This window comes from Chiloscyllium plagiosum, unplaced genomic scaffold, assembly GCF_037043375.1.
Source record: "Chiloscyllium plagiosum isolate Xiang-an unplaced genomic scaffold, Cpla_swu_hap1 HiC_scaffold_46, whole genome shotgun sequence".
Classification (NCBI taxonomy): domain Eukaryota; kingdom Metazoa; phylum Chordata; class Chondrichthyes; order Orectolobiformes; family Hemiscylliidae; genus Chiloscyllium; species Chiloscyllium plagiosum.
In genome coordinates, this window is record NW_028270184.1 from 9739761 (window position 1) to 9767701 (window position 27941).

Sequence of the window (27941 nt, forward strand, 5' to 3'; positions counted from 1 at the left end):
TTCATAACATCACGGCTGACCTGTGAGTAAGCCCAATTCCACAATCCAACCTACCCCAATAACCTAATTCTTTTAAGGAATGGCATCTCAGATTATTATAACTCACCAAGGCATAATTAGTGATAGCTTAAGATTTTCCATAACTATCTGGCCTCTCCTAAACAAGGCCATTTATAGGAGTTGTTGAGTGAAAACCTCAAGCAGTGGGACTGCCAGTGGTGGTGGTGGTGGTGGGGAGGGGACACTGACAAGTTAAATGTCAATGCTGACCAGATACTCGACAACTCCAAAAGAGAAAACTGCTCACCTCATTCAGTTACATCCCAATCAATCCCCTGACACTCCAATACCTACCCTGCTGCTGTTCTGAGCCACAGATAATATTCCATATCCATTTTGCATAGTTAGCTATGCTGATGTATGGTAATGTGGAGAAATTCAGCCTGGATGATGACATGAGACTGGCGCTGAAAAGTGAGCATTGGCTCGATATAATTGGTTTCAGTTGTTGCCTCTGGCTGTTGCTTCATTGTTTAAGTGATTTTAATTGGTTGCCTCAATATCTGGCTGATGATAAAGATTAAAACTCTTTTACAGAGCATTTGGTAGTGCAGCCTTTACTGTGACATCACCAATGTTAAAAAGCAATCAGATTCCCTCTGCATTGTGTCTGCCTGAAGCACATGGGTTGCAGCGGTTCAAGGGGGCAGCTCACCACCACCTTCTCCAGGGAGCAGCTGGGGTTGGGCAATGGATGCTGGCCAGCCAGCAGCATCCACATCCTGCGAGTAAATTTTAAAAATGAAATCTGCCTATATTAATAGATTTTTTACAACAGGTAGTGACCATTTGAATTGATTTCAACGCAAGGCAACTAATCAGTCATGAGAACTAAAGTCATGACGGCAGCAGCACTCAGGATTTCCAAGTGACTTTTGATAAACTACCTGGACTAAGTTTAAAAATTCATTCATTCCCTTCCCATTTTCAGCTAGAATTGGCAAAATTGAACATACTTTACATCTGGATGGGGCAGGGGTGCAAAGCTCAGACGGTAATAGGAAGTTTTTTAAAAAAGGAGGACAGTCTTACACTGACAGCTCGTATACAGAGTCCTAGTGGTAGGTAACTTCTGAGCAACCTGTTCCAAGATATTATTATACACCTCCTGTAGTAGGTTAGACTTGAACCCAGGTCTCTTGGTTCACAGGTAGGAACACTATCTTTGGTAGATGTGTTAAGTGAGGGATGAACAACTGATTTCATAATAGGGTGTAATAATAAGGCCACTGCACTAGTAATCCAGAAGCCAGGCTAGTGGCCTGGGTACACAGGTTCAATCCCACCATGATAGCTGATGGCATTTAAGTGTGATTAATAATAAAAACAACTAGATTCAAAATCTGGTGTCTGTAATGATACCATAAAACTATCAACTGTCTTAAGGACTCATCTAGCTCACTAATGTCCTTTAGGAAGGAAACCTGCCATATATTACCAGGCACTATCTACATGGTGGGACAGCATTGTGGCTCAGTGGTTAGCATTGCTGCCTCACAGCGCCAAGGACCCAGGTTCGATTCCAGCCTTGGGAGAGTGTGTGGAGTTTGCATATTCTCCCAGTGTCTGCGTGGGGTTTCTTTCCACAGTCCAAAGATGTGCAGGTTAGGTGGGTTGGCCAAGCTAAATTGCCCACAGTGTCCAGCAAAGTGCAGGCTAGATGGATTAGCCATGAGAAATGCAGGGATAGACTAGGGATACTCTTCGGAAGGTTAGTGTGGGCTCAATGAGCAAAATGGCCTGCTTCTACACTGTAGGCTTTCTATGTCATGTCTATGAATGTACATATGGCTCCAGACACATAGCAACATGCTGACTTTCAACTGCCTCCTTAAAATGGCCGAATAAGCCATTCATTCAAGTAATTAAAGATGGGAAATAATGGCCTTGCTGGTAATGCCCACTTCTCTTTTAAAAATGATAAGAAGCAGCCTGAAGAACTTTTTCCCTTAAGTGGCCAAAAATGAAAACTTTTGGGAACCACAAATGATATTCAAAAGTTTGTAAAATGACAAACTTCTCTAGGAGAATGCACAATTTGCTTAGAAGATAAATATGTGCATCTTAAGAAATCACATTAAAATGTACAAAACTCTGAATATCTTTCAGCTCTTCAAAAGTTATAACTTTATCAGTAAAGCCAGCAAAACAAATTAACTCCAGATAGAGAATTCAGGCAATTTTTCAGCTATTGGCTCTCAAAAAAAGCTCTAATATAATTCATCCAAGCTGTATTAGAAACAATAATGGTCACAACCAAATAACTCTTCAATAAACCAAGGAAATTATCTATAACCATGGTGTAGCAACATAATTTGAACTGGATTACAAAGAGCACAATGATACACGTCATTAAAATAATCATTTAAAACCATAAAATGCAGTATAGGAATTCATCTTTTGTATCCATATAAAAAACACTCCACTCTTAAATTTTCAACTTTCTTTTCAACTGGAAAACATACGTTGCCAATAAGTTGTTAATGACAAACATGTGGCTCTGAATCTGCAGGTCATAGATCAATCGATTTAAGTAAACCAATGCCACACCAAACACAATGCAGAATGATTTTTCTCCAGCAGGGCTAGCTTCCCAAGGTTAAGGAATTTTACTCCTCAAAGGGGAGATGCACACCTTCTTCCCATCACTGAACCTCATTTCAAAGCAGATACTGCCTTTGTGCATGACGTCAAATGTAAATGCTACAGAAAAACTAGCGCTTCCAAATAAACCTGTTGTACTACAACCTGGCGTTGTGAAATTTTTAACTTTGTACACCCCAGTCCAACACCAGCAACTCCAAATCCTACATAAAAACATATTGCATTTGGAACCATGCGTGCAAGATTTCTCAAATGAGCAAACATGCGTAGTTGACCACTGTCACCGGCGTCAGCAAACACACCAAAACAAAAAGTGGCAAACTCCTTTGGTTGAATGTGTGGAGCTGCATTCCTTCACATTTGTTGTTGAGGAACTAGCATTACCAGAAGGACGAGGACAACAGCTGTGTTGTTTTAATGTGCAGCATTTTGCTGAGAAAAACAATCACATTTTTACTGTAAGTATCGAGTTATCTTGGGTGTTTTGTAAACAGTACAATTCTTCAAGGTTGTTATCACTTTAGCTATATATTGACTTAATGTAAAAGGACGTCTCACTCTGACCTCTCATGCGTTGTTTATTTTGCATTTATATTTTGCACACACTGTGTAAGTCAAGGATAATTAGGTACATTAGTCAGGGGAAATTTAGAGTAATAGGGTAGGGAAATGGGTCTACGTGAGATGGGTCTTCGGAGGGTTGGGGTGGACTTGTTGGGTCAAATGGCCTGTTTCCACATGGTAGGGATTCTACGATGATTCAATAATCTGTTCTGAGATTTGATGCAATAATACTTTGCAATTTTCTGTCTTACATTTACGATGTATAGTTACAAACAACTTTTTCAGTATATTCTTTATTTTAAAGTAAGTGGTTGCTAACACTAACAGCTAGAGAGGGGAGAAGCAAGAGAACCTTTAAAACAAAGTCATTGAAAGGTGCAAATTGTATCAGTTGAGCAAGATCTGAGACAATGAGCTCAAAATATCATTCATGAGAACATGATGGCATAAGACCTATATTCAAAATGTATGGGGGAAGATGATAGAAAATGTTTCCTTATCTCAGTGGTAAGCTTTAAAATTCAATGAAATGATGGGGGACAAAACACTATAACCAGTAGGGACAGCCCCATTTGTGAATGACAACTTGATGATTAATCATTACCTCTAAGGGAACCCAATCAGAAATTGGGTATACACTATTTTAACTAATCCAAGACTGACCATGAACTGCACATGCTGCACATGGCAATAAAGGTTCCTGTCGTACGTGTTTACTAACTAAATAAATCAACAAACATTGCCAAAACTGCTCCCCACCCCCCAGCTCAGTCAGTCAACAAGATCATTACTGATCTAATAGCCCAGCCGCAACTTCCTGTGCTATCCCTACATTCCTTCAGGGTCCAAAGATCTGTTCAGCGCTCAAATACATTGCATATCCACAAGTCTCTAGGACAGCAAGGTCCAAAGATTCATAATCCTCTGGGTGAAGAATTTCAGTCTTAAATAATGAGTCATTCATACAGAGACTGTTACTAACCCTTCGCCTGTGTCCAGAATAAAATCACTCAGCATTCACCCAGTCAAGCCCCTTAAAGCATCTTACATGCTCCAAATGTACCATCTCTTCAGAGAATACACGCTTTATCTAATTTACTCAGGATACCTTTCATGGGAATTCAAACTCTGCCCGCAACACCCCAAACATTCCTACTGTCAGTACAACTAATATTTAAAGCAAGTTGTTTAAATTGCCCCAGAATGGTACAATTAGTTATGCTGTACTGTTTTGGCATATTTTGATCAGCACTAGAACAGATCAATGGATCTCTAACCAAAATTCAGTTAATCGGGTCAGACTCTAGTGACAAGAGTTTACTGTATGATGCTATATAAATTATATAACAAAACTGGACGAGCTACATTAATATAGCGGCTACAAGAGCAAGTAAGAGTTTAGGAATCATAGAGTCATAGAGATGTACAGCACAGAAACAGACCCTTTGGTCCAACTCGTCCATGCCGACCAGATATCCTAAGCTAATCAAGTCCCATTTGCCAGCACTTAGACCATATCCTTCTAAACCCTTCCTATTCATATATCCATTCAGAGGCCTTTTAAAATGTTGTCATTGTACCAGCCTCCACCACTTCCTTTGGCAGTTCATTCCATACACACACCACCCACTGCATGAAAAGTGACCCCTTAGGTCACTTTTAAATCTTTTCCCTCTCACCCTAAACCTATGGCCTCTAGTTCTAGACTCCCCCCACCCCAAGGAAAAGACCTTGTCTATTCATACTATACATACCCCTCATGATTTTATAAACCTCTATAGGGTCACCCCTCAGCCTCCGACACTCCAGGGAAAACAGTCCCAGCCTGTTTAGCCTCTCCCTGTAGCTCAAACCCTCCAACCCTGGCAACATCCTTGTAAATCTTTTCTGAACTGTTTCAACTTTCAGAACATCCTTCCAACAGGAAGACGACCAGAAGTGTCACAATATTCTGAAAGTGGCCTAACCAATGTCCTGCATAACCGCAACATGACCTCCCAAATCCTCGTTCACTAACTTACCTCCTGACTCCCCAAAGCCTGTCCAAAGGACAAGTCAGGAGTGTGATGGAATACTCCCCGCTTCCCTGGATGAATGCATCTCCAAAACCACTCTCAAAGCTTGACACCATTCAGGACAAAGCAGCCTGTTTGATTAGCATCAGAACCACAGAAAGCCATTCCCTCAATCATCAATGATGAGCAGCAGCAGTGTGTACCACCTACAAGATGCACAGCAGAAATTCACCAGAGCTTCTTTGACCTTCTAAACCCACAACCATTCCCATGTGGAAGGAGAAGAGCAATAGAATACCACCACCAGACATATGAATACCTACCTCTTGCAGGCTCCCCTCCAAGCCTCTCACCATCCTAACTTGGAAATATATTGCTATTGCTTGAGTGTCACTGGGTCATAATTTTGGAACTCCCTCTCTAGTAATATTAAGATTGTCCCGACAGCACACAGATTCTGGCAGTTCAAGGCCGGAGCTCGCCATCACCTTCTCAACTAGGTATGGGCGATAAAGGTTGGCCCAACCAGTCATCACCCACAAATTAATTTTAAAAACAAAAACAAACATCTACGCTACATTAAATACATGAGACTTAAGTTCATCTGAAGCCACCAAGCTGTGCCAGGATACCATGTTTCTGACAGCCTGCTCATTGACCTTGGGATACAGAGTCAAGCTCAATCTATGCTCTGCTCCAAATTCCAAACACCCAGTTTCCAACAGAAGCTTCTGAACAGATTTGGACTGTAAACCACTCGCCTTGGTTCTTAACTCCACATTTTGAGTGTAGTGAATCAGTCTGAGAAAAATCTAATTTTACTGACAATATTTTAACATTTCTCACAACAACATCATAAGTGCCATCACTCCTACCTGAACAGGAGTAAAGGGAACACTGCACATATTATGCATGTTTGACAAAAGCCAGGATTTATCATATTTCTTTCCAAAAGGAATCTAAAGAGAGAACAAAAATATTTTGTCATTTTCATACCTAATATTTAACTTTACAAAATCCATTTGCAAAAACTTTCTAAATTAACACTTGGATAAATATATTCGGATAATAACACAAAGACTCAAGCTATTGTATTATACCAAAGTTTGAACTTGACAAGGCATAGAGTTCAGCATGGAATGAATGCAGTAAAGTAATGACACCATTCTCCAATGACTTGGTAGTTAAATGCACTTCATAATGTTGTATACTGTGTATAACTTAAATGCATAGAGTTACTCAGTTTCAGTTCTAATCCATACTGCATTAGTAAAGCACAGAACAGGGCGCACATTGGTTGTGTTAAGTGTATCTCTTTCTGGCACAGTTTACATGGGAACAGAGTTGAATGGGCTGGGGCTTTCCCTCTGTCAGGAGTCGGGTAGCAGGGAGCAAAGATCGTGAGAGAAAGATTCTGGGAGCAAGCAGCAAGATAGAAAACAGGAAAACTGTTACAAGTTCTCAAAAGGAACCAGACTTATGAACAAAAGGCCTCCATTCTCGTACACCTACACGGTGATCCACACAGCAGCCCAGTATCAAACACACACACGACAGAAAAATAAAGACGAGAAAATAAAGTCCTACAGTGATTTTAAACCAGGATCGGCGTGCATTGGCGCTTGCATTTCTCTCTGAATTTTGCTTCACTGTAACTTGAATGCTTGAGGGCCCTCCATCACGATCATGCCAACTGTCCAGGCGACGAGATGGTCTTGCACCATACGGTGTACTGAGGATTAAAAGACAGATTTTTAAAAATTACAAACATTTAAAATCAACCTAATCGGAGATTGCTTACTTTATCACAGTACCGTCACATGAACATAGAACATTTCAAAACAGAGAAAAATATGCTGTGCTTAACAGATTACTGCCAAACTGAGTGTTCAGTTTACATTTCAGTTACAGTATGATAACACAGATAATACACAGCACTGACTGACTGCTGCTGAAACTTGTACTCTGTACCGTAGTATTTCTATCAACCATTTGGGGCATGGGAGGTTGTCTGCTTCTGGCTGATCTGCCACCCCCTCACTTCACAGTCAGAAGATTGAGAGTTCAAGCCCCAATTCATTAGATCTGACCTCATAATTCATGCTAATGTGTCCAGTGCAATCAGGTCCCACCTTCTGGATAAATTAAAGCAACCTGACAAACAATTTCTGTCGTGGGCCCATTTGACATGCTGGGACTGTGTGGTTCACCACACACCCTCATCTTGTGAGTGAATAAAGAATGCAGTTGGTAGCTAAACAGTTTGTGTCAGCATGGAGGTAACGACACTGCTGGTGCAAATTCATTGCAGGATATTTATGCCTGCAAATCTGTATGCTGAGCCTCTGACGTGTTCTTGGAACAGTATTTATATGGGGCTGGTCCAGTTTAGTTTCTGGTCAAGACAATCCTTAGGATAATGATAGTGGAGGAGTCACTGATGGCAACGTCATTGAATATCGAGGTTAGATGATTAGATTTTCTTTTATGGAGCTGGTCATTGGCATCACACAAATGCCAGGCAATGTTACTTGCCGGTTATCCTGAACTAGACATGGTCCACATTTTCCACACGGATTTGGACTGCTTCAATATCTGAAGAATCAGAACTTAAGCTGAACATTGTGCAAGCATCAGCAAACATCCCCATTTCTGATCTTATGTTGGACAGAAGGTCATCGATGATGCAGCTAAAGATGGATGGGCATAGGACACTTACCCTGAGGAACCTCCTGAAGAGTTGCTCTGGAGTGGAAATTATTGACCTCCAACAACCACATCCATTTTACTTTGTGCGAGGCAAGACTTCAACCAGCAGAGATTTCCCTCAGATTTCCATCAGCTCTAATTTTGTTTAGGCCCACGATGCCATACTCTTCGAATACTGCCTTGATATCAAGGGCAGTCACACTCATCTCACCTTTGGAATTCAGCTCTTATGCCCCTGTTTTGTGTAGAGGATAGACTGGGGCAGGTTTCCACATTGTCGGGTAGATGCCAGTGTTGCCATTGTACTGAAACAGCGTGGCTAGAGACACAGCTAGTTTTGGAGCACTAGTCTTGAGTACTATTGCTGGAATGTTGTTTTTAAGTGCTTTCAGCCATTTGATATCATATGATTTGAATTGGCTGAAGACTAGCATCTGTGATATTGCAGATCTCAAGTGAAGCACCTTCCAAATCTGCAATCTCTACCATCTCAAAAGGACAAAGCACGCAACTGCTTGGGAAGTTACCAGCAAGTTCCCCTCCAAGCCACTCACCATCCTGACGCAGAACTAGATCACCACCTCTTCACAGTCGTTGAGTCACAGAGTCAGAGAGATGTACAGCACAGAAACAGTTTGGTCCAACCCATCCATGCTGACCAAATATCCTAACCTAATCCAGTCCCACCTGCCAGCACCCGGCCCATATCCCTCCAAACTCTTCCTATTCATATTCCCATCCAGATGCCTTTTAAATGTTGCAATTGTACCAGCCTCCACCACTTCCTCTGGCAGCTCATTCCATACATGCACTACCCTCTGCTTGAAAAAGTTGCCCCTTAGGTCTATTTTATATCTTTCCCCTCTCACCCTAAACCTATGCCATCTAGTTCTGGATTCCCCCACCCCAGAGAAAAGACCTTGTTTATTTATCCTATCCATGCCCCTCATGATTTTAAAAACCTGTATGAGGTGACCCCTCAGCCTTTGACACCTCAGGGAAAACAGCCCCAGTCTATTCAGCTTCCCCCTATAGCTCAACTCCTCCAACCATGGCAACATTCTTGTAAATCTTTGTTGAACACTTTCAAGTTTCACAACATCCTTTCGATAGGAAGGAGACCAGAATTGTACGCAATATTCCAAAAGTGGCCTAACCATAGTCCTGTACAGCTGCAACATAACCTCCCACTTCTTTACTCGATACTCTGACCAATAAAGGAAAGCATACCAAACACCTTCTTCACTATCCTATCCACCTGCGATTCTACTTTCAAGGAGCTATGAACCTGCACTCCAAGGTCTCTTTGCTCAGCAACACTGCCGAGGACCTTACCATTAAGTGTATAAGTCCTGCTAAGATTTGCTTTCCCAAAATACAGCACCACACATTTATCTAAATTAAACTCCACCTGCCACTAACTATACCTCCTATGTTCACATCCAAATCATTTATACAAATGACGAAAAGCAGTGGACGCAGCACTGATCCTTGTGGCACTCCACTGGTCACAGGCCTCCAGTCTGAAAAATAACCTTCCACCACCATCCTCTGTCTTCTATCTTTCAGTCAGTTCTGTATCCAAATGGCTAGTTCTCCCTGTATTCCATGAGATCTAATCTTACTAACCAGTCTCCCATTGGGAACCCTTATCAAATATCTTACTGAAGTCCATATAGATCACATCCACCGCTCTGTCCTCATCAATCCTCTGTTACTTTTTCAAAAAACTCAATCAAGTTCCTGAGACATGATTTCCCACGCACAAAACCATGTTGGCTATCCCTAATCAGTCCTTGCCTTTCCAAATACTGGTCAAAATCTCAGAACTCCTGCCCTAGTGACACTGTACACACCAAGGACTGTAACCAGTCAAGAAGATAGCTCAGTGCTGCCCCCTCCTCAGCAATTCGGGATGGACAATAAAGGACCTGGGTTGAAACTTTATTGCTGGAACAGCACAGCAGGGATGCTGCCTGACCTGCTGTGCTGTTCCAGCAATAAAGTTTCAACTTTGATCTCCAGCATCTGCAGACCTCACTTTCTCCTCCAATAAAGGACCTGGCCAATGACATTCACACCTCACAAATGAGCAAAGAAAACTTTTTAGAATGCTGGGCCATTAGATCTTTACCCAATGATTATAGCCAGCATGGTAAGCTCAGCAGTGATGACATTTAACATTGTCATTTACCTGCCAGGCAAAAGAATTTCAGCATCTGTGTATCTGCATGCTTAACATGTACCAGGAAATGATTGAATCATCGGATCTGTATTACCGTTAACCCCACGTGACCGTGATGATTAACTGCTACCCTTTCGGATGCTAATAAAGCCACTGTTTTAAATAGCTACAATTACCTGGATTTGCCTATTTATAACAGGCAGAGTAGCAGAGGACAGTTATAATTGGTCAGGTACTGGCTTTATGTGCAGCTCAGATTATTCTGTCATTAACAGATAGTAATACAGTACGTGCCATGAGTCAGACATGTACTGCAATATTGTCAGTACCTAGACAAGCAAGATGAATAAACTGGCAAATTGCAGTGGAATTGGTTGAAAACTAACAGACTTGAATTTATACATTGCCTTTCACTTCCTGAGGATGCCCCAACACCTTTTAAAGCATACTTCTGATGTCTACTCACTGCTGTAATATAGGAAGTGCAGATTGCACACAAGCTGCTCCCACAAACAGCAATGCGATAATGGCCACATCATCTATTTGTGATGTTGACTGACAGACTGGCCCAGGACACAAGGGAGAACTTCTCTCATCACCTCCCAATACCATGGTGGAATCATTTATGTCCATCTTGAGGTTTGCAGATTTGGTCTCCGTTTGACAGTATGGACAGATTTTCTTTTAAATGTTGACACTTCTAAACTTCGGAGTACAAGGAGCACAAAGTGAGCATGCAGCTGCACTAAGCAAGGAATGCAAATGCCCCGTTAGCCTTTGGTGTAATAGAATTAGAGCATGGGGGAGCTAATGATATAGAAGTAATGCTACTGGACTAGCAACTGAGGCAGCCCAGGACACTACTATGGGGAATAAACACTAAGCACTGGAGCTTTGAATGAGAGTCATACAGGGCTCAAGATATTAACCTGCTCCCCCTCTCTATACTCCACCAGGTCCAACAGGTTTATTTTAAATCACAAGCTTTCAGAGTGCTGCTCCTTCATCAGGTGAAATGACTTGTGTGGTGGAGGCAAGTACAATGGAAGTAAGTTCAGTCAAGGCATGAATTATTTCAAGACGATTATTTGAAGAGAAACAACTGGAGGAGAATAGAGAGCCAACATGCACACAATGGGCTTAATGGCCTCCTTCCTTGCCCTAATAATTGTGATTGTTTTATTATACGTAGAACCATTCAAATAAAGGCACACTACTACAGCTGCTGGAGATCTGAAATGAAACAAAGTCTGGCAGCATCTGTGGACAAGGAAACAGAGTTAATGCTCTGAATCCAATGACTCTCCTTTACAAGTCATATTTAGACTTGAAACTTTAACTTCCACTCCACATTTGCTCGAAGACCTCCTGAGTTTGTCCAGCACTTGCAGCTTCTGTATAGCAGCATTGCAGCTGCGATTTTACGTGTAATTAGGGTAAAGTGATTCCTCTTTCGTTTAAGTAAGACCTCTCCCTTTCTTTTCCAAAGTCCTTAGGGCTGGAACCCTCAAGACACAAAATTTATTAGGATATGCAACTAATGGTTAGGAACTAGCATGTGAGATCAGATAGATAGCTCTTTTCTTGGCTGACACAAATAGGCCAAGTGGTTTCCTCCTGTACGATAAATCATAGAATCCCTACAGTTTGGAAACAGACCATTCGGCCCATTGTGCCCACTTAAACCCACCACTCTATCCCATCCCTAACCCTGCATTTCCCAGGGGCTAATTCACCTAGCTTGTACATCCCTAGGCACAATGGGCAATTTATTACTGCCAATCCACCTTATCTGCACATTTTTGGATTGGAGGAGGAAGCTGGAGCGTCCAGAGAAAACGCACACAGACATGGGGAGAATGTGCAAACTCTACACAGACAGTAGCCCAAGGGTGCAATCGAACCCAGATCCCTGGCGCTATGAGACCATGTTTTATGATTCCCAGACAATCTCTAATGGAACAAAGGCCAATTCTCCTGCTCATGTCCTGATCTAATTTTGGCAAAAGAAAACGAGTGAATTTGTCATTGATGTAGTTTGTTTGCTAAATTCCTCCTAATAATTTTAAATGGTAGATTTTCTGGCAAGAAAACCTGAAAGTTGTACAGCACCTCAGACTATCCAAAACAGTTTTAGTATTATATCTAAAATGCCATAATTGATCTGGCAAAAGCAGCAACTTTAAATTCTAGCTACTGTTATATCCTCCAGTTTACCAGCAAATCAGTAATCTTCACAGATGTGCTACATGGATGAGTCACCCTGGACTCTCTCCTTACTCATCGAATTTTCCATTGTTCTCTTTATCACCTTATCCAAACTCACTATTAGCACCTCCTTAGGTACAATCTTATACTATCGAAATCAGCCACTGTTAATTACTGTTGACACAACAGTCTGGAAGTCAGAAAGATTTCAAAACTGTTTGCCTTTGCAGAACATTAATTATACGTGCATCTTGGGCAAAACTACTAAATTTGCTCAACATATGACCAGTTAGCATTCTGGGCAATCTTCAAGAAAACAGCATGGACATTCGAGACTACATTTCCTTCCTGACTGGTGTCAATGGTGACCTGCATTTGGGTGGCAGGAAGCTAAACAAAAGAGCTTGGCCATCTTTAGTTTCGAGATACCCCAGAGTAAATTGGTTTTGCAGGCCCAAGCACTGCCCAAGTTTCAAACTGAAGGAAGCAGATCAATCACCCAGCCCCACAAGTATGTGGCCTTATTGAGTGATCTGTAATGTGGATTTGTTTGTCTGGACCTTAACCTTGCCTCCAAGTCCTGGAAGTCTTGATAGTCCAGGCAAATTTCCATAATCTGTTTCACTAGCCTCATGCAAAGTTAAAGGCTGCTCCCTCTCCTGACTGTGCGGAGCAATGCAATAGAAGGATTTTAAGTGGTTGTCTTATGGAAGGAACAAATTCAGCCTGGGTGTCTTCGACGTGTTTCACAGAGGACAGAGGACGTAGAGCAAAGACAGGGTACAGCCTTGGCTTGGCACCCGCACCCACAACTAGTCACTCAAATGTCAGATCTGCCAAGACTTCTGCAGCCACGTCTGCGAGCATCCATTGCAAAGTACAGGGAAAGGTGATCTGGGTAAATGGAATTATGCATAAACAAGCACAGAATAATGGACGGCCAGAGACCAGGAGGGGAGGGCTGAGGAAGATATAGCAATGCATCATTAATTTTGTACAGTTGAAATTTTAGCTTTAGATTTTTTGTTTCACGGTAATAATAGAGATAATAAAGAAAGTCTGTTTGTAACGATGTGTAAACCTCCTACCAATCCCAACATAAAGATAAATGACTAAACTTCAACATGGTCTCTTAGTCCCCATTGGTGGAAATAATGGAAACAATGCTTGTGAAATTCTCAAGCCAAAACATTTTTGGTGCTAACATTAAGCTGAAGATAACTCCTCTTATTCCAAAGTGAATTTGAGGATCATCAGATCAGCCAGGATCACACTCAGTAGTGGAGCAGACTCGGCTGTGAAATGGCAAGCCCCTCATGGTATCATTAACAGTGTAATAAATGCAGATTGCTACTCACAATCGTGACCGTGGCGACTCATGATCATTCATAGTCACATCGCCATCATCATCCTCGAACCGCGACCGTGGGTTGGGTCCTCCACTGCCTCGATTCCTAGATTTGTGACTTCCCTCGCTGTACATCTTACCCCGGAATGGACCGCGTCCTTTCTTTTTCCGAAATGGAAAACCACCCCCAACTCGGTCGTCATGTTCTGGAATAAAACAGGCAAACTTTTAAGTACAAATGCATTACCTGGGAGATACGGTGGTTTTGTCATCAGCACTGCTGCCTCAAAGCGCCAGGGACCTGAGTTCACTTTCACTCTCAAATAACTATGTGAAGTTTGCACATTCACCAAGTGTCTGCATGGGTTTCTTCCGGGTGCTCCGGTTTCCTCCCACAGTCCAAAGATGTGCAGGTTAGGTGGATTGGCCATGTTAAGTTGCCCATGGTCTCCAGAGATGTTTAGGCTGGGTTGGTTAGCCATGAGAAATGCAGAGTTACAGGTGGGTCTGGTAGGATGTTGTTCAGAAGGTTGGTGTGAACTCGATGGGCCTGCATCCACACTGTCGGGATTTTATGAAAAATTATTATTCAAAGGGTGGTCTGGATTGTTTAAGTTTTCTAATTATGTCACTTTAGCAGCAGCTATTCTGTCTCGTGCCCTTAATAGAATTTCTCCAAAAATGCTCAAAAAACCCTCAAACGTAACTTGAACTGACAAAAACAGCTTTCCTGCATGTCCTTAATGGCCTTCAATTCTAAAAATCAAGGAGGACTTAGTTTCTGTGCTCAGAACCACAGAATGGCTATAAAACAGCCACTTGGTCCTTTATTTGTGCTAGGTCTGCAAAACAGCAACTTACCTAAAAGCATTCAATAGCTGATCTGAAGCTGGGCAATACACTAGATTTTACAACTGAAGGCTTCAGAAGAAAATCAGGTAGATTGCTCTGTTAGCAGATTGCCAGAAAATACCTTTTGTTTAGCTATCACAAGAAAGTATGAGGGTGCGTGGCTCAGATCGTCTAAACAATAGATCGGCTTAGTGTTTACCAGCAAAAAATGTTACTCAACACCGGAAGGTTATTACCAAACTAAAATCCAACCAACAGTCAGAAACCCCTCATGACAGGAAGGAGAGGATGCCTAAAATTATGGTGGTAGCATAGAATCAGCAAACGCAATTATATTAGTTTATGTAGCAATAGGTCAACTATATAATCAGAAGTAGTACATACAATAACGCAGAACTTTCATTCATCACCAGAAAGGAAGAGAGATGTGTGCAGTCAGCTTTGTGATCCCATTGTTGTAGAAATCCCCAGCAGGGGCCAGTATCTCCAAGTAGTTCTAGGGGCATTCCAGCAGTAATTTCAGGTCTGCTTTTAAACTGTGTAAATCCCTATGACAGGGCCAGCAACCAACAATACCTGGTTCTGAAGCAGAAGGCTACAACTCAAGAACAAGTCTGGCATTGGAAAGGATTTGTAAAAGAAAAATGTGGATTTAATACAAATATTATATAAAAGCAACTAATGGGGACCAGTTTGTCACCAAAGTCTTAACGGGGAAAAAGAGGAGAAACATATATAGAGTTCAATATTTTACCTTTTCGGAAATACTAATCAAACACAAACCAATGAAATTATCATCTAATGTCATAAGCCAGTCTATGTGCTTGAACAGTTACAGAGTTGACTGAAGTTAACTTACAACTTTCAAATGATTTGCATTATCTTTCAAAAGCCATGAATATTCAGATTTAAAGTGACCTCCAATTGATTGCCTTCATGTTCACTACTGAATTCATCCTTTTCACATACACACCAGCAAGGTTACCAGTTAGTCTGATGATCTGTACGTCTTGTTATTTTTAGATGGGAATAAGGGTTAGTTGGAGCCCTCTCCTCTCTAAGCCACAAAGTTGGGTTATCAGGACCCACTGCAATCATAACACATGACTTGGGCCATCGTCAGTTTTATTAATTGTGATTGGTGACAAGTTTGGTGTTTCAACGCATCTGACCCGAACTGCCTTACCTGAAGTGCCATTTTTGATTCAAGGATTAAACCAAAGTGACATAAGCTGCCAGTAAAAGATATCACAATACAACAAGAGGAGAAACAGGATGAAATAAACAAGTTTATTTGAAAGCTCTAGCTTTCAGAGCGCCGCTCCTTCTTCAGGTGTTTTTAATGTAGGATTTACATGTGATGTCACACACAAAGGCAGTACCTGCTGCACATGCAGTTTTGAAATGAGGTTTAGTGGTGGGAAGAAGGGGTGCTTCCAAATAAACCTGTTGGACTATAATCTGGTGTTGTGTGATTTTTAACTTTGTACAACGCAGTCTAACACCAAAACAGGATGCTGTCTGTCTTTTCAGTCAATATTTATCCCTCACACGTTAGCTAGTCTTTTAACTTATTGCTGCTTGGTGTATACAAATTAGTTGTTCATTTCATTGCATTGCAATAGTGACTACACTACAAAAACATTTCACTAGCTGAGTGCGCTTTGGTATGAATGGAGGGTATAAAAGGAGTTTAATTCCTAAACCAAAAAAATGGCACATCCAGTAACGCACTAGTACATAAATTTAACACAGCAGACCTGAAGAATCTATCACCAATCACAATTAATAAAACAGTGACAAGGAGTTCAAAGTGTTTGGATAAAAACAGAAGTGGATGATATAGGAAGGCATTGCAGTCTTAACCACACAGAAACAATTTTTCCTGCTTTCATGCTACATGTACTACCCATCTACTTCATGAAGATAACAAAATGGTAAGCCATTCTTATTAGCAACCAATAGACCATGTTGGAAGGATACCTGTGGCCATTAGCTAAGGTTAAAATGTTTGTATCGACTCCTCTGCAGTGCAATAACCAGCCATCATTTCTGATCCAGACTTAGAGAGGGAAGTACAGACAATAGAAAAAAGGGTTGCTAAGTTTAAAGAGCATCACTGCATTGTGACATAGCACTCCCAAAAGAGGTGAAGGCACAAAGCTGAAGCAAACAAAATTATGGAGTCTCATGACAGTGACCAGATGTTTCGACATTAGAATTTGCTCAATTATATCTTACATCCAGGTATTTTGAAGAGTTAGCAACATTTCATTTCTTAAAACTGTAAGCAGCCTCACAAAACAAGCTGAATTAGTTTGAAAAGAAAAGGGAAGTTTGTTAGTTTCGCAAATGATGTAATTTGAATTCAAAATCTGAAATGAAAATCTAATAGGAGCCATGCAGCCTTTAATACATATCTGATTCAATGATATTCTTTGGGAAACAAATCTGTCACGCTGATCCAGCCTGACCACGTGATTCCAGACCCACAGCAATTACTTAACTGCTCTCTGAAATCTCTGGCAAGCCACTCAGTTGTAACTGCTACAAAGTCTAAAGAAAATAAATTAAATCAGACAGACAGACCACAAGACCTCGACATAGGCACCATCAACCCAGCAGATGGTGGCAACTTAATGGCATACATTTGGGAAGAGAATTGTCTGGGAATCCTCAACATTTGAGAACCAAGTCTCACTGCATCAGGTCAAGCATGACCATGGAAATCCATCCCGTTGGCGGAGGAATCAGCACCCCCCCCCCCCCCGCCCCGGAAGAAGCACTAAGAGTGGCAAAGATACAGGATATACTCGAGACTAAATCCTGACCTCACAATGAGAATAGCTTCCACTATGCTCTGTGGCACTATCACTATGCTAAATGAGACAGGCTAATAGATTTAACAAATCATGGTCCACAATGCCTCATGGATACCTAGCCACAACTTGTAACTTTATGGCCAGTCGGGCATTCTCTCATTCTATTGCATCAAGATGGGAAATCAACTTTGGTTCAATGAAGCATGCAGGAGGGCAGGCAAAGAGCAGAACCAGCATATCTAAAAGTGCAGCATCAATCTGACGAAGAAACAACATAATGTATTTTCATGACAGAAAGTGAAAGCAGCATGCAATTGACAGCACTTCTACAACTAACAGATCAAATTTAAGCTCTGCAGTCCTGCCACATCCGAATCATGGATGATGCTTGATAATTAAACAAGTAATAGGAGACAGAGGCCCCACAAATATCTCAATCCCGAGCAATGGGGAAACCACACTTCAGTATAAAAGACAAGGTTGGAACATTTGCGACTGAAGTGGCAAATGAAAGATTCGTGTCAACTTCCACCTGAAGCCCCTAGTATCACGGATTCGGGTCTTCAACCAATTCAATTCAGGCCATGTGATATCAAGAAATCGCTCAAAGCATTTGATACTGCAATGGCTGTGGACCCTGAGAAGATACAGCAATAGAACTAAAGACTTGCGCTCAACAAACAGCTGCACCCCAACCCAGCCATTTCAGTCCAGTGGCATTTACCTAATAAGGGGGAAAATTGCCCATGTATATTAGATTACTAGATTACTTAGTGTGGAAACAGGCCCTTCGGCCCAACAAGTCCACACCGACCCACCCAGACCCATTCCCCTACATTTACCCCTGCATCTAACACTACGGACAATTTAGCATGGCTAATTCACCTGACCTGCACATTTTTGGACTGTGGGAGGAAACCGGAGCACCCGGAGGAAACCCACGCAGACATGGGGAGAATGTCTGTCTGGAGTTTGCACAGTCGCCTGAGGCAGGAATTGAACCCAGGTCTCTGGTGCTGTGAGGCAGCAGTGCTAACCACTGTGACATTGTACACAATAAGCAGGGCAATTTCAACTGGCCAATTACCAGACTCTCAATCATCTAGGTGAGGGAAGGGTTCATCAACAGTGCTATCAAGCAGCAACTTGCGAAAGAAAACCTTGCTCAATGATGCTTAGCCTGGGTCCTTCAGGTTCACTTAATTCCTGACTTCTATACTTTAAGACTGCATATGGCATAAAGGAATTCCAGCAAAGCTAGCATCAATGCAAATCAAAGGGAAAGCTCCTTGTTGGTTAGAATCATATCTGGCATAATAGAAGATAGTTATAGTTGTTGGAGTTCAATCATCTCAGCTGCTAGATTTCTCTGCACGAGTTCCTCAGGTTAACTGCTCAGCCCTACCACCTTTAGTTTTTTAATAAATGACTATACTATAACGTCAGACGTGGGTACGTTTGTTGATGTTTATCCAATGTTCAATTCAATGCACCATTCACAATACATAAAACCCAGACAATATCCAGTATTGCACAAGTGGCAAGTAACATTTATGAGATACAAGTGCAAGGCAATGATCACCTCCAACAAGAAAAAAATCTATTAACCACTCCTTGATATTCAAATACAATAGGATCACTGAATCACCCTCACTGTCAACATTCTAAAGGATGACATCGACCAGACTTGAACTGGTTCACACATGCATACTGTGGCTGCAAAAGCATGATTCACCTGTATCCCCATAGCCTATCCACTGTCTACAAGACACAGGAGTGTGATGGAATTCTCCCCCACTTGCCTGGAGGGGTGCAGCTCCAACAACACTCAAAAAGCTTGACACAATCCAGGATAGAGCAGCCCACTTCACTTGCATCTCATTCGCCACCACCAGCACTCACGGTGGATCATTTACAAGATGCACTGCAGTAGGCAATGCTCCTCTGGCAGCACCTTCCAAACCTGTGAACACTGCCATCTAGAAGGACAAAGGCAGCAGACGCATGGGAATACCACCACTGCAAGTTCCCCTCCAAACCATACAATGACATGACCGTTTCTTCGCAGTCACTGGAACAAAATCCTGGAAATCCCTTCCTAACACCACAGTGGGTCTCTCCAACACAGGAACAGCAGTTCAGGATGACAGTTTAGCACCACTTTCTCCAGGGCAAATAGAGATATGCAATAAACGCTGACCTAGATAATGAAGCTCCCAAAAACATTGTTTTTTTTTCCTGAGATCTAACTACTCGCAGAGGTTTCATTGTTACCTTGGCTCAGTTACAAGCCTACGAATTAGAGCCTCAGATCTGCTCCTCTATTTGATAAGATCATCGATGGTCAGATCGTAGTCTCAACGCGACCTTTCTGTCAACCCCATAGTCTTACTCCCCATCAGAAGCAAAAATCTAGCTAACCTAGCATTATTCAACGACCCTGCCTCCATTCTTGTCTGGGTAAAAGAGTTCAACAGATCAACAAACCTGAGATAAAAAAAATTTGCCTCGCCATCTGAAAAAAAAACCCTTATTTTTGAAAGTGGGTCCCTAACCCACATTTATGATCATCCAGGATCTTATATGTTGAAGAAAGATCATCTCTCATTCTTCTAAACACCAATGGATACTGGCAATGCCTTTCCAACCTCTAAGGGGATTAAATGTGAAACGGATGTGTTCGCCATGCTGGGAAGTTGATTTGCAGAAATTTTGTCCCTAGTCTAGGTGACATCTTTAGAGCTTTGGAGCCTCCTGTGAAGCACTGCTGTACAGTCTCTTCCGAAATTTATTTGGTTCCATTTCTGCTGCTTCCAGCTGCTTGTTGTAGTGGCCGGTATATTGGCTGGTCTACATCAATGTGCTTTTTGATGGAGTCCGTGGATGAGTGCTATGTTTCTAGAAATTATCTGGCTGTCCTAAGCTTAGCTTGTCCTATGATCATTAAGTTATCCCACTCAAATTTGTGGTCCTTGTCATCAGTATGTATGGCTACTAGGTACAGCTGGTCATGGCATTTCGTGGCTAGTTGGTGTTTGTGGATGCAGATTGCTAGTTACCTGTTTGTCCTTTATAGTGTTTCGTACAGTGTTTGCTTGGAATCCTGTAAAATGCGTTAGTCCTGCACATGATGGGTATAGGGTCTTTTGACTTGGTGAGCACTGAAGACATCACCTAGATAAGGGATAAAACGCCTGCAAAACAACTCCCCAGCTTGGCAAATATACCCAAAACCATGACAATTGGCACCTGAGGTACAAACCTAAAGTAAACATGAAAATTCAACCAGGAAACTTCTGTCACGCATGTCCTGGGTACACACTGCCTGCATCAACTGAGCTGGTGGATGCCAGAATGTTGCTTACCATAACAAGATCAGTTTAATACTTCACTCTCCACGAGCTTCAGACTTTGCATCATTGCGATTAAGCATTTATGTTTACAGCAGAGAAACAGCTCATTGCTGCAGCAAGCAGGCTGCACCTTTCACACTTTCAAATGCCAGTGTCAGAATTTTTAAAATACATCATTAAGGCTTTTATAAACAATATGCAGCAACAAGACAGATCGTGGGTTTCGAAATCTAGCAAAACTTTAAATTTATTCAGTCATCCTCAGTTGCCTTTTTTCCACCACTCTCCACAACAGCATGTTTACCCTTTCCTGATAATTATATCTGAAACAAACATGTTAGCCAGTGGTGAAGTGAAATTAAGTTTGGGTGTCCAACATCATTGATGACAGGAAAGACTGGAAGATCAAGACCTAAAATGTTGGTCCAGTCAGCAAGATCCACATCCCATGAGTGAATAAAATAAAGGATTGCAAAAGGATGCAGTGCCCTTGTAATTTGAGTGACAAAAGATGTGTTTCAGAGGTAGGCAGAGTTAAAAGAGACATAAAAAGAAATAAACCAAAAGGAAAATAGAGACTAGGAACAGAAGTTAGTGCCTGTAAAAGTTATATTTAGAAAGTGGCAGACCAAATAAAAAAGATTTTGACCAGCTTTACGCCAGTGACAAACTACCAAAACCCCAGAGGTGCACAATAGCAGACAACCCATCTGCTAATGAAATGGTGGTACCATCAAACATACATCAAGCTACAACTTTCAAGGTGATAGATAAGTGATAATCTATAACTTTAAAAAAAACCATCTAAGGATAACATAACAAAGGCTGAAAAGGCAAGAGGGATAGATGAATGTGACTAATATCCAAGAAAGGAGTGTGGACTGCCTGCAAGGACTACAGGGTAAGTCCTGAAGAATGTACTACAAGTATCACAAGGAATATCTACAAGACATGAAATTTTATTATAGCTGAGGATCCAACAAATGTGTCAGGAATAAGAAAGTGGCCCTGGTCGTAATAGCAGAATAGACCTGAGCAACCGATGAAAGCTCTTTATCAAAGTTAGGTTTGGAGGAAGACTTTTCTGGCTATTTAATTTCACCACTTCACATCAAGATTAAAATTGAAGAGAACTGGAACAGTACTTTTCTCAGCCATGAGCGAGCAAATATACCACTGCGTTGAAGGCAGCTAGAAAGGAAAAGAAAAACGCTAAACATTGAGACAGACACAGTTTTGGCAAGATGCCAGGAGTGATTGTAGGAGAGTTTGGAAGGGAGCCAATGACAACATTCATCTACAGATGTCAGCTGTAAAGACAGAGGCCGAATGAGCTTGAAAATGCTGTAGAGTGAATTTGTGGAAACCGATGGCATACCAAATCTTGTCACTACCATTGCAACTGTTATATGGCCTTCGCCAAAAACAACTCAATGGGGAAAACAAGTCAACATTTCTTCATCGAAAACAGCAAGGAATCCAAAACTAACAAAATGAAGTACATTACAAGTGCAGACAAGAGGAGAGCCAGTTTGGGGCACAGACAGGCTTTAAAGTAAAAGGTGTAATAACAGAGCAGAGTTAAGATACAGAAAAAGATTGCAGCAGTTGAGAAAAGAAATGCAAGTTCAACTTTGTTGCCCAGCTCTCCCCAAGTGGCTACTGCATTCTTTCCTAATAGACCATGGCATTCTGCAGTCCCAAAGTTCAACCTTCAAGTTGGAAAAGCTCATTCAGTTGACTGGGGGTTGGAGGTGGCAAGCTGTGTACATTACACCCCTTCCTAATCTGTTCAGATGTGGTTTTCTGCCTTTCTCTCCCTCTTACCTCTATATGTGCCTCTTTTTCTCAGTCTCCATTTCCGTCTTCCTGGCTTTCTTCCATCCCCCCGGAATCCATTATGCTCGATTCCTGATTGCTGGGGGGCTGAACAGAGTCAGGGAAGCAATTTAGTGTCAAATAATTCATGTTTAGTTCCAGGCTTGAACAGGGCCTAACTATTTGGGAGAACGGCTTTATTGCAATCCCAGAGTACTTTAAATCATACAATCTGGTCACAGTAAAGAAATATCCACCTCTGACTTTGCTGAGCCATGTTGAGACACCATGAGCAAGACTTTGGCAACTGCTACTCTGCTCCTGAGTGGTGTCACTGCTATGGATACCTATCACAACAAAACTCATTTAAGATCAGCTCTGACAAGATAGACTGCAGTATAAGATACGACAGTCACTGTGTGCAGAAATAGAAGTAACTTTAATATCAAGGCAATGTGAAAGTGTTTGACTTGGAAAGGATAGAGATGCTAATAAGAATTATGCTAGATGGCAACCAATAGTGGATCACAACTGAAACCTCTCCCATTTACTAAGAAGCCATATTGGAAGTCAATTTCAATTTGTCACTCACAAATCAGTTCTCATTTAGTAAACCTAAGCAAGTTCAAAACTCCTTCTGCTCGAGGTGTGTGTGGGGCAACTGAATACCTCTCCATAATCTGATCACTGTGGATCAGTACCAAGCTGCAGGTGATACATCGATAATATATTGCATAAAAATCTCCATAGTGACAAAAAAAAGTGTTACGTTTCTCTATTCAATTTATGGTTAGAAAACCCTTAGAACAATCATGAAAGCAGTCAAGTTGAGAAAATAAACATAATGGAGAAAGTGAGGATTGCAGATGCTGGAGATCAGAGCTAAAAAAATGTGTTGCTGGAAAAGCGCAGCAGGTCAGGCAGCATCCAAAGAGCGGAGCAGCATTCCTGAAGAAGGGCTTATGCTCGAAATGTTGATTCTCCTGCTCCTTGGATGCTGCCTGACCTGCTGCGCTTTTCCAGCAACACATTTTTCAACATAAACATAATAACTATCAAAGCAGCATCTTCAGGAGGGGAGCACCTAACTGCCCAACCATGTTTTCATCATCACACTGCAACACTTAATCTCAATTTCTTGTAGTTAATGGAAGCTAAGACTTTCACACAAAATACCAAAAAAGTCACACTGACCAGCGCATTCCTGTTTTCGTTCACCTGACCTTGAACAAGCAAGCTGCTCTGCAGGACAACAGCAAGCAGCTGTTGCTTTATAGAAATTTTCACAGCCATTAATCCTATGTAAGCACTTGATCAGGAGCCTTAAAAAGGCTGGACAAAGCCTCAAACAATAGCCTCAGTCGCCCAATACCGCATGGAAAGCCGGTGAACAGATATAGTTAAACCTCAAAAGAAAATACGTGATCACACAAACTCTAACTGACAAGCTGATGCAATGTGATGATTCCCAAACACATGGACTTGCTATGATGGTGAATTACAAGAATTGTTCATCCTCTCCATATTACTAAAGCTATACAACACTCAGCTGCCAGTCTCTAGTTTATGGGGCTGAACTCCATTGGTACCCAAACATTTGTTTAAAAGACCCTGCTTCCACTTCAATTCAAACAAGCTTAGGTACACTGAAGATGTGCACATCAGACAAACAGATCCTGGCAATTATGATGAAGGAGTCAGAGTCAGCGTTAGCGTCATAGACATAGAGGTCAACAGCACGAGAAAAAGGCACCTTGGCCCACTGAGTTTGTACCGGTCAAAACCAAGCATCCCATTTTCCATTAGATGGTTAGATTAAATTAATTCCCTACAGTATGGAAACAGGCCTTTTGCCCAACAAGTCCACACTGACCCTCTGAAGAGTAGCCCACCCAGATCCATTCCCCTATGTTTACCCCTGACTAATGTACCTAACTCTATGGGCAACTTAGCACGGCCAATTCACCTAACCTGAACATCTTTAGATTGTGGGAGGAAACCCACACAGGGAGAATGGGCAAACTCCACGCAGACAGTCGCCCAAGGTGGGAATCAAACCCAGGTCCCTGGCACTGTGAGGCAGCAGTGCTAACCATAGAGCCACCATGCTGCCCATTATTTGGCCAAGAGGCTTGAATGCCTTGGCATCACAAAAGTACACCGAAATACTTTTTGCATTGCAATATGAGTTCAACCTGCCTTTTCCAAAAAACAGAAGCAAACAGGTTTGTTGCATGGTACACTTCTCACGCTTTCTGAAATCTGCAGGGCTCAGACTAGTGCTTATGTAGAAGTCTGAAAAATGTAAATAATATAATCACGCATAAAACAAGACTTGGGAAGAATTCAACCATCCTCAAGTCACCAGATTCTGTCAGCAACCTCTTGTCTAACATTTCCAGTTATTCTCTTCAATATTTCGCTTGGCTCCAGAAAACAAATTTTGATTCACTTTTGCCCATTCTGACATTTTTAATTCATAAACAAGTGTCGGAAAATAAAGCACCTAATGTAAAATTGAAGAATATCAACAGGGAAACTGACAGAGGAAGGAGACTCCACAAATATTCTCATCTCCAATAACTGGGGGCAGGCCAATCCATCAGTGCAAAAGAAGAGGCTGGAGAAAGTGTATCCATCTTCAGCTAGAAATGCTTACCAGACGATCCATCTCAGCTTACTCCAGAGATCCCCAAAATCACAAAAAGATTGAATACAGACATCTAAGGCTACTAGTTTGGTGCGTAGGGGAGATTAATGACTGAACATGTCTATAAAACAGCAGCTGCATTAACTTGTCTGACCTCGAGTGATATCAAGATACCAAGAAACAGTTGAAGACACTGGCCACTGCAAATGCTATGGATCTGACCTCATAATGGCCTTGGTCAAAAGATAGACAAAAGAGCTTTGATTCCAGCAATAAAAGCAGAGTGACTGCCCTTTATCAATTCAGCATGAGCTTCAGTAAGGTTTTGACAAGGCTCTGCATGGTAGACTGGTTCGCAAGGTTAGAACATATGGAATACAGGGAGAACTAGCCATTTGGATACTTACAAAAAGCAAGTAAGTGATGGTGGAGGGCTGCTTTTCAGATTGGAGGCCTGCGACCAGCGGTGTGCCACAAGGATCAGTGCTGGGTCCACCGCTTTTTGTCATTTATGTAAATGGTTTGGATGTGAATACAAAGGAATGGTTAGTAAGTTTGTAGATGACAAAACAATTGGTAGTGTAGTGGACAGCCAAGAAGGTTACCTCAGAGTACAACAGAATCTTGATCAGATGGAGTTTAATTTAGATAAATGTGAGGTGCTACACTTTAGAAAGGCAAATCAAGGCAGGACTTATACACTAATGGTAAGATCCTGTGAAGTGTTGCTTAACAAAGAGACCTTGGAGTGCAGGTTCATAGTTCCTTGAAAGTAGAGTCACAGGTAGATAGGATAGTGAGGAAGGCATTTGGTATGTTTACCTTCATTGGTCAGTGCATTAAGTACAGGAGCTGGGAGGTCATGTTGTGGCTGTGCAGGACATTGGCTGGGCCACTGTTGGAGTATTGAGTTCCATTCTGGTCTCCCTGCTATAGGAAGAATGTTGGGAAACTTGAAAGGGCTCAGAAAAGATTTACAAGGATGTTGTTAGAATTGGAGGGTTCGAGCTAAAGGAAGAGGCTGAATAAGCTGGGACTGTTTTCCGTGGCACGTCAGAGACTGAGGGTTGACCTTTCAGATGTTTATGAAACCATGAGAGGCATGGAAAGGGCGATTAGCCAACATCTTTTTCCTAGGGTAGCATAGTCCAAAACTAGAGGGCATAGGTTTAAGGTGAGAGAGGAAAGACTTAAAGGGGACCCAAGGGGCAACGTTTTCACACACAGGGTGGTGAGTATATAGAATGAGCACAAGTGGAGGAGGTTGGTACAATTACAACATTTAAAAGGCATCTGGATGGGTACATGGACAGGAAGGGTTTACAGAGATAAAGGCCAAATTCTGGCAATTAATTTAGGATATCTGGTCAGCACAGACAAGTTGGACCAAAGGGTCTGTTTCCGTGCTGTACAGCTCTATGACTTTAAGTGTAGTATCAACAACTTTTAGCAAAAGTGAAGTCAATGGGAATCAGGGGAAACTTGTGGGTTAGAGTCAGAGCTAACAAAGGAAGATGGTTGTGGTTGAGAACGGTCAATCATCTCAGGCCCAGGCCACCTCTTCAGGAGTTCGTCAGGGTAGCATCCTAGGCTTAACCACTTTCATCTACTGCAGTGACCTTCGTTCCATAATTGTGTCAGAAGTGGAGATGTCTGCTGGTGATTCTAAAATCTTCAGCACCATCTGAAGCAACCTTTGTCGATTTGAAGTAACATCAGAATAATATTCAGGCTTGTGTTGCTAAGTGACAGGCAACATTTGTGACAAATGCCAGGAAATGACGACCTCCATTCGGAGAGAATCTAATCATCGCCCCGTGACATTCAATGGCATTACCTCAATGAATATTCTACTAACTATATCTGAGGAGTTACCACTAATCAGAATTCAGACTGGAACAGTGATAAAAATATTGCAGCTTTGTTTTGCTGTAAACCTAAAAGTGCTTAGATGCAGAGTATATCAGTATCTGGTCTTCAGTTGGGGCTCAAGAAACCTGCAAAGAAGGACTGTGCACTCATCTCTCCTACTTTTGAAAAGAAACCCTTATTGTTGAGTTTGGACGAAACCTATTGGCTCTTCAGAAAAAGCGGATGGAGGAATTTCTCAATATTGTAGCCCCTGAATAAGTTGTATCTAAAAGACTCCAGAGACAATTGAGAGAGATTAATATCGCAACCACACATGCCAAATATCAAACTAACAGATTTCAGAACATTCCACACTTCACGCTTTGCTTTTCACTGTGTCAGACTTCACATGAGGGACACAAATAGCATAGGTGAAAGTGAGGACTGCAGATATTGGAGATTAGAGTCAAGAATGTGATGCTGGAAAAGCAGGTGTAGGTCAGGCAGCATCCGAGAAGCAGGAAAATCGATGTTTCGGCCAAAAGCCCTTCACCAGGAATCATGATGAAAGGCTTTTTCCTCCCCGGATGCTGCCTGACCTGCTGTGCTTTTCCAGCACTATACTCTCGACACAAATAACATGCCAGTAATTGACAGAGACAAAGGTAGGTGAGGACCTGGAAACAATCATTATCACGGAAGAGACAGTGTTGGGCAAGAAAATGGAGCTAAGGATATACAAGTCTCCTGGCCCCAAAAGAATGCATCCCAAGGTACTAAAAGAGATGGCGGGAGAAATAGCAAGTGCACTTCTGGTAATTTTTTGCTAACTTCGCAGGACTGAGCCAATTCCAGCTACTTGGAAAACAGCAAATGCGCGCCACTCTTTAAAAGTGTCACAG

General features: G+C 41.8%; 1 protein-coding gene and 1 long non-coding RNA gene across 3 annotated transcripts in view; one reads left to right on the plus strand and one right to left on the minus strand.

Annotated features, from left to right (window-relative positions):
* The window catches only part of LOC122543874 (nuclear RNA export factor 1), a 65655-nt gene that overhangs the window by 34138 nt on the left and 3576 nt on the right, over positions 1-27941 (minus strand). The window contains exons 2-5 of one of the 2 annotated variants that reach the window (XM_087983791.1): positions 22548-22646; positions 13704-13899; positions 6831-6975; positions 6119-6202 (exon numbers count right to left, since the gene is read on the minus strand). In XM_087983791.1, coding sequence (XP_087839917.1) covers positions 6119-6202; positions 6831-6975; positions 13704-13899; positions 22548-22646 — 524 coding nt within the window. The remainder of the gene's footprint in view (positions 1-6118; positions 6203-6830; positions 6976-13703; positions 13900-22547; positions 22647-27941) is intronic. The other variant, XM_087983792.1, reaches the window with a different exon arrangement.
* Positions 2961-27941, plus strand: part of LOC122543875 (uncharacterized) — a 29967-nt gene continuing 4986 nt past the window's right edge. Inside the window, exon 1 of the long non-coding RNA XR_006310170.2 lies at positions 2961-3122. This is a non-coding gene — a long non-coding RNA (uncharacterized LOC122543875). The remainder of the gene's footprint in view (positions 3123-27941) is intronic.